The sequence below is a fragment of the Dendrobates tinctorius genome, unplaced genomic scaffold (assembly GCF_039654945.1).
Source record: "Dendrobates tinctorius isolate UK_male_01 unplaced genomic scaffold, ASM3965494v1 ptg000430l, whole genome shotgun sequence".
NCBI classification, from domain to species: Eukaryota; Metazoa; Chordata; class Amphibia; order Anura; family Dendrobatidae; genus Dendrobates; species Dendrobates tinctorius.
The window spans coordinates 33,670-40,727 of NW_027362093.1; the positions used below are offsets into that span (position 1 = coordinate 33,670).

At 42.0% G+C, this 7,058-nt stretch overlaps 1 protein-coding gene across 1 annotated transcript; it reads right to left on the bottom strand.

Moving 5' to 3' along the window:
- Window positions 1–1,197: 1,197 nt before the first annotated feature.
- Window positions 1,198–6,791, bottom strand: LOC141076823 (uncharacterized). Its single transcript, XM_073564130.1, has 2 exons — window positions 6,703–6,791; window positions 1,198–2,357 (listed from the first exon to the last, which is right to left on the bottom strand). The coding sequence occupies exon 2, from the start codon at window positions 2,206–2,208 to the stop codon at window positions 1,336–1,338; it is 873 nt and encodes a 290-aa protein (XP_073420231.1). The 5' UTR covers window positions 2,209–2,357; window positions 6,703–6,791; the 3' UTR covers window positions 1,198–1,335.
- Window positions 6,792–7,058: the final 267 nt, after the last annotated feature.

Below are 7,058 nucleotides of genomic sequence, written 5' to 3' on the forward strand. Positions count from 1 at the left end.
GTTTTTTTTTTTCGCTTAGGCTAGTTTCACACTTGCTTTTTTTTGCAGCGCGTTTTTCCCGCAAAAAAACGCATTGAAAAAACGCATACAAAAGCATACAACTGCTGCGTTTAAGCATTTTTATGAGCATGCATGAAAAAAATGCAGCGTTTTTATGCGTTTGTATGCGTTTTTAGTGCGTTTTTACCGCGTTTGCGTTTTTTTCCAACATTAGGTGGCCCCTCACTCTAACCCAAACCATGACTTTACTAACCCTAACCCTGACCCTGACCCTTAACCAAACCATACTTAACCCTAACCCAAACCCTAAACCCTAACTAACCCTAACCCTGACCCTAACCCTGACCCTAACCCTTAACCAAACCATACTTAACCCTAACCCTAACCCTTAACCAAACCATACTTAACCCTAACCCTGACCCTAACCCTGACCCTTAACCAAACCATACTTAACCCTAACCCTGACCCTAACCCTTAACCAAACCATACTTAACCCTAACCCTGACCCTAACCCTTAACCAAACCATACTTAACCCTAACCCTGACCCTAACCCCAACCCTAACCCTAAACCCCCTTAACTAACCCTAACTCTAACCCAAACCCCTAAATTCCATGGTTAACAAAAAAAAACGCATGTGCAAAAAAACGCATACATGAGCATGCCAGTGCGCACGTATGCGCATCCATAGGCTATAATGGCAATTTTTAGCGCAAAACGTGCGCATATGTGCGCATGCGCTTTTTTGCAGGGCCAAAAAATGCAACATGCTGCGTCTGGAAAATTCAAACACACACCCCAAAAAAACGCAGCGCATGAAAATCGCATACGTGCGCTTACCAGCGCGCAGGTATGCGCACCCATGTTAAATATAGGGGAAAAAACGCATGCGCAGGTATGCGTTTTTTTCCAGCGCAAAAAAACGCAAATGTGAAACCAGCCTTAGTCTCGCTTGAAGATAGGTCAATATTAAATAGTCTCCTGATGAGTCGTCTTTGGTGAGGACGATGAAAACCGTTGAAATGAGAGGCTTGGAGAGTGTGTAAATGTCACCTCACCCTATATACTGAGACGTGGGGTACATGTTTTTTCTATTAGTCACTTTCTGACTAACCTTCAGAGGGTGAATTATGGGTATAGTTTTAAATTAGGAAAAAATAAAGTTTAGATTTATCCTTTTGTCAACAAATATAAGGAATGACAAGAGACAACTCATTTAAGAAGATTCAATTTTGGTTAAAACTACTTCAACATTATGAACATAAAAAGGCTTCTCCCCTGTGTGACTGCTCTGATGTTTATTAACAGTTGAATTCCAAGTAAAATATTTCACACATTAAGAAAATGAAAATGGCTTCTCCTCTGTGTGACTGCTCTGATGGCGTTCAAGAAGCGCTTTCTGGTTAAAATGTTTCCCACATTCTGAACATATAAATGGCTTCTCCCCTGTGTGAGTTCTCTGGTGCTTAACACAATTTGATTTCTTGCTAAAACATTTCCCACATTCTGAACATGAAAATGGCTTCTCCCCTGTGTGAGTTCTCTGGTGCTTAACAAAATTTGATTTATTGTTAAAGCATTTCCCACATTCTGAACATGAAAAAGGCTTCTCTCCTGTGTGAGTTCTTTGGTGGATAACAAAATGTGATTTATGTACAAAACATTTCCCACATTCTGAACATGAAAATATTTTCTCCCCTGTGTGAGTTCTCTGGTGCTTAACACAATGTAATTTATTGTTAAAACATTTCCCACATTCTGAACATGAAAAAGCCTTCTCCCCTGTGTGAGTTCTCTTGTGGGTAACCAATTGTGATTTCTGTGCAAAAGATTTCCCACATTCTGAACATGAAAAAGGCTTCTCCCCTGTGTGAGTTCTCTGGTGGGTAACAAAATTTGATTTCTGTGCAAAATATTTCCCACATTCTGAACAGGAAAAAGGCTTCTCCCCTGTGTGAGTTCTTTGGTGGGTAACAAATTGTGATTTATGTGCAAAACATTTCCCACATTCTGAACATGAAAAAGGCTTCTCCCCTGTGTGAATTCTCTGGTGCTTAACACAATCTGATTTATTGCTAAAACATTTCCCACATTCTGAACATGAAAATGGCTTCTTTGCTTTAGGAGAAGTTTGTTTTTTATTGCTTCTTTTGTGACTTTGATTTTCCTTAGTAGTCAGTAATGAATCAGAAGATGGGACCTGTTTCATAGGATCAGATGACAGATCTTTGCTGTGAATGGATGATGATATATCTGAAGTAATAGCAGTCACTTCAGTTGTATCTTGTAGGATCTCAAGATCATCAGATTTAAAAATTGAAGATGTCAGCTGTCCCTCTGATCTCCTGGTACAGTCATCTGCTAAGATAAAAAAAAATTATTTTTAATGAAATATTGAGTTTTATATTTTTGAACATTTCTACTTAGCTTGCCATTTTTATGAACAGTTTATGTAAAAAACTATAATTATTTACCAAGACAATGACAGTTCACAGTCTAATAGAAAACCTTGTTGGATGAGCCAGTAGTGTGCGGTGTTCAACTGTTTGTTCATTCTGCCTCCAAATATAGAATAAAACGAAACCAATCAATGTTATGTAGGCGAAAATAATACCAATTCTCATCTCACAAAAAACAAGTCCCCACTCAGGTCCTTCATCTGTCAGTGGAAAAACAGAGGTTCCCACACTATTAGTGGCTCAAAGGCTGCTGAAAAGCAACAAGGTTTCTATAAACCAATCCAGCAAAATCCGCTCTCACTTCGGAGTCTTGCAGTGTGCGCAAACAACATTTAGGATCCCTGTATTTAGCAATATTATAGTGAGAAGAACCCACTTAATTTGCGGTGTGTGTCTCCTGGAGCACAATCTGGGCACTATGTGCTGGGTAATAAAATGGCAAATGTGTAATTTTCACTCTCCAACATCCACTGCGTGTTAATTTCCAGAAAGTGGCTGTGGAGTCAAAATATTCACTCCTCCTAAGGATTATAACCCTCAGTGAATTAATTAATAACATGGAATCACTTTATGGTGATTTCGACTATTCTGGTTTTCTGTCATTTAGTTATATTAGGGCTTCTGCATATGGTGTGTCCAATCTCATCTGGGATCTGTTCCTGCTGTCCAGCTGGAGTAATCTGGTCCCTACTTCAGCCAATTGGAAAGTACCACACCCTACTAAAGCGCAAAGCACATGGCCGGAATCTGCCAGATACAGCGCTGTTCTCCTCTGGTTCAGTCCTCTGTGCTCAGCTTGTGACTTGTGTATTTGTTTCCTGCTGTGACCGTGGCCCGTTTACTGACTACTCTTGTGTCTTCTGATTCTGTATTGTGTCCTTCTGGTTCTGACCCAGCTACCTGACTATTCTTCTTGCCATCTAACACCACAGAATAGCAGGTAACACCATGGTCCAAGCCTAGGGGTCCCAGTGTAAGACCAGATTCCATGTAATTGTGTTAAAGGGCGATGAGCAAGGCAATCCTTGGTATATGGAAAGCAGAGAAGATAGCGCCAAGCATGTTCATGGAGGACATCTTTTGAGCTGCCAGTTGACCACGAATACATTGTGTCTGCAATCTATTCCAGCTAGATCTGCATTCAAATAGCTAAATGGCGCTCCTTCCCTTCTGAACACTGCCATGTGCCCAGACAGTAGTGTACAACCGTATGTAGGGTATAGTGCGAAGCTGGAAAATAATTTGTAAGATCCATTTGTTTTCTATTATCCTTTGTGCAGAATTCCAAACTTACCACCACATAAAGTGACACACGTCAGATATTAATAATGGGGCCTGATTAGGAACTACTGAAATGATCAAACTCCACAGTCTCCATCAGTAATAAATGAGTAGCTAGTGGTGAAACCTCTCTGGGGTAATTAGAGTATGGGTCTCGGAGACTTCACAATCTATACTATCCTAAGCTCCAATATTTTCTGTCAGATGAGTTTCAAGAAGAAATATTAGGCATTTAAAGAGAACTGTGTATAAGGCCGGTTTCACACGTCCTGATATTTCCGGTACCGGAGATGTCCATGTGTGTAATACTTGTGGCACATGTGTGACAACTGTGTGCAGCATCAGTACCACATGGACGGCTGGCAGGGAAGAAGCGCTACATTAATCGCTGTTCCCCGGTGGCGGGTGCTGAAGGTGCTCTCATCATTCTCCCCTGCTCTGCCGGTGGGGAGAATGATGAGAGTTATATTAAAGTCAGAATGATGACAGCAGGTGGGGGCTTTTGGGACTATTACTCCCATCATCCTACACCTGCTGCTAAGAACAGTGACAGCAGGAGCGGATGATGGGAGTATTCCTCACCTGACACCTGTGCTATAACTAAGTAAATGACTGAAAAAACTGTCGAGGATTCCCCTGTATTTCCTATAACCAGTCTGGAAAACTCACAACTGGGGGCTGCAACCCTCAGCTGTCAGCTTCAGCAAGGCTGGTTATCAAGAATAGAGGGGTCCCAACACTGTTTTTTAAATTATTTAAATAATGCTTCAGTGCTTGGAAACTGAGGCCATTAATACAAGTAGCACATTCTGTCACCTGCAACTATAATAGAAACTATTGAGAAAAGACACCGGTGGCACAAAAAACATGGCGCCTTCAGGTAAAAGACCGGAGACACTTTCCTGAAGCAGCTCTGCCCCCTGAAATAAAACTGTGTGCACATACCCTAGTTCTCCGCAAGGAGAAATGATACTTCTTGGATATCGGTCAGACGCCTCTCTCACAGCCAAACCAGATCTCACACTTTGCACTGATGAGGGGCAGTACCCCGAAACACAGTGTCTGCAAATTGAGATTCTGGCTTGGCTTTTATCCTACGTCATTTGACAAGGCTCATTAAAGGGTCAACCTTGACTTCTAGGATTGCTACCCCCAATAGGTGGCACTAGAGTTCTAGTCCTCTTCCTCTCTGAAGAGACAATTTGCATAATTAGCATACCCTAGCTACAAACACTAGGCTACAGCACCCGGCAAACGCTCAGTACATGAATCATTCTAAGGCCGGGGTCACACTAGGGTGTGTGATGCGAGAAACAACACCCGGCACTGCCCCCGGCACTCGGACCGGAGCGTGCGGCTACATGGATTTCTAAGGGCCAATGCAGACGGCCATATGTATCCTCTGATCTGAGAGAATCGGCCAATTATACTGTACAGCTGACACTTGGATCAGGATCTGACCCGAGTGTCAGCACAGTGTGGTCCGATTGTCTAGGATGAGAAAATCAGAGAACACTGAGGCAAAGATGGAAAACAAACGCTTCTCCATTATGTCATCAGAGTGCAGTCCAATGTTTTCCACGCACTCATTGTATTGCATTACTGAGCGTGATCGGAATATCATACGTTAACAACATATAACAGATATAACATATAATGCATGTTCCAACCCCATGGATTGAGACAAACACCTTGGTCGCCTCAGAAAGACCTTTTTGAGTCAGGGCTACCATCCAAGAACAATTGAAAACCAAATTACAAGAGCCACCAGAATATCAAGGAATCACCTGCCACATTACAAAGCTAGAGAAGAAAATAACCGGGTGCCTCTAGTGGTCACCTACAACCCAAATCTGGAGGTGCTAAAGGGAGCGGCACGGAAATTACAACCTTTACTGCAAAAAGATGCCCGATTACAATCCATGTTTCCAGACCCCCCACTGCTGTGTTTTAGGCAGCCCCCAAATCTAAGAAGCATCATTGTCAGAAGCTCCCTGTCCTCTCCAACAGCTGCAGGAACCTTTCCTTGCAACCAGAAAAAATGTAAAACCTGTCCACTTATAATGACCACGGACAAGATAAAGATCCCCAACTCACATCAGGACTACAAGATCCCAGGTACTTTCACCTGCATTACATCTAATGGGGTGTACTTAATTATTTGTACTAAATGTCCAACTGGGGTCTGCATGTGAGGGAGACTTCTCATCGCCACACAATAAGAGAAAAAAGAAGGGATCTACCTGTGGCAAAACATTTTTATATCCTCGGTCATAGCACGATGGACATTAAATTACTTGTATTAAAAGGTAACTTCAACTCTCAGAGAGACAGGAGGGTCTGGGAGTATAAATTTATGACAACGTTTGACACACTCAGTGCAGGAATGAATGTGTCACATGGATTTATGTCTTTTTACATCAATTAAGGAATTTGCTCTTCAGAACTTCTGGGGTCATCACACAACACAGAACCAGACCCCAATCAGAGGGCAATAAAACCTTCACACTCCTAATCTATAAACTGTTCCAATATTTATGTTTATACCTCTGCCATAATGACAATTCTGCTAAATGTTACTTGTCTTATCTATTGCGTTATTTCTGTGTTGTTTTGTGTATAAATATGTGATTTTTCAGATGTTGTATTAGTCTAGCCTGATGAAGAGACCTGAGTAGTCTCGAAAGCTTGCAATGTGTTACCACCTTTTCAGTTAGCCATTAAAAGGTATCAACCACTGAGGACTCTCAATTCTGAATATTCTACTGGCTAACACAGTACAAAGATATATATCTTTCCTGTATCAAAGTCATTTGAACAGTTTTGGGTGGAGGAGAATGTTGTGATCTAGAGGCAAAATGGTGATCATGGTAATACGGCCGGACTACACCACCGATAAAGCAGCCACAGCCGGTGACTGAGAGGAATCTGTGACTTCTCTGCATTCAGTGGTTCCTACTCACCTGGGTAGTCATATGTGGGAATCTCCTCTTTACACCGCTCATCATCCCTCACATATGTCTCTGTAGGATTAATAGGAGTCAGATCTTCACCCTGAAACAAATATTGTAAAAGTCACCGACAGATGGAGAAGTCCCATCTATGATCAGCTCTAATCCTGCCATCTCCACCGTTCTCATTACACAAGTATAAAACACAGAATACTGGTGGATAAAACAAGACTGAGCACAAGACCTTCACAGCCGTCTACACATCACAGGGGAGATCTCCTGACACCTTCTCTCCATCTACCTGATGATCCTGAGGAGCACTGGGATCTTCTTGTTTACAGTCCTGTGGAAGAAGAGGACAGGGACAT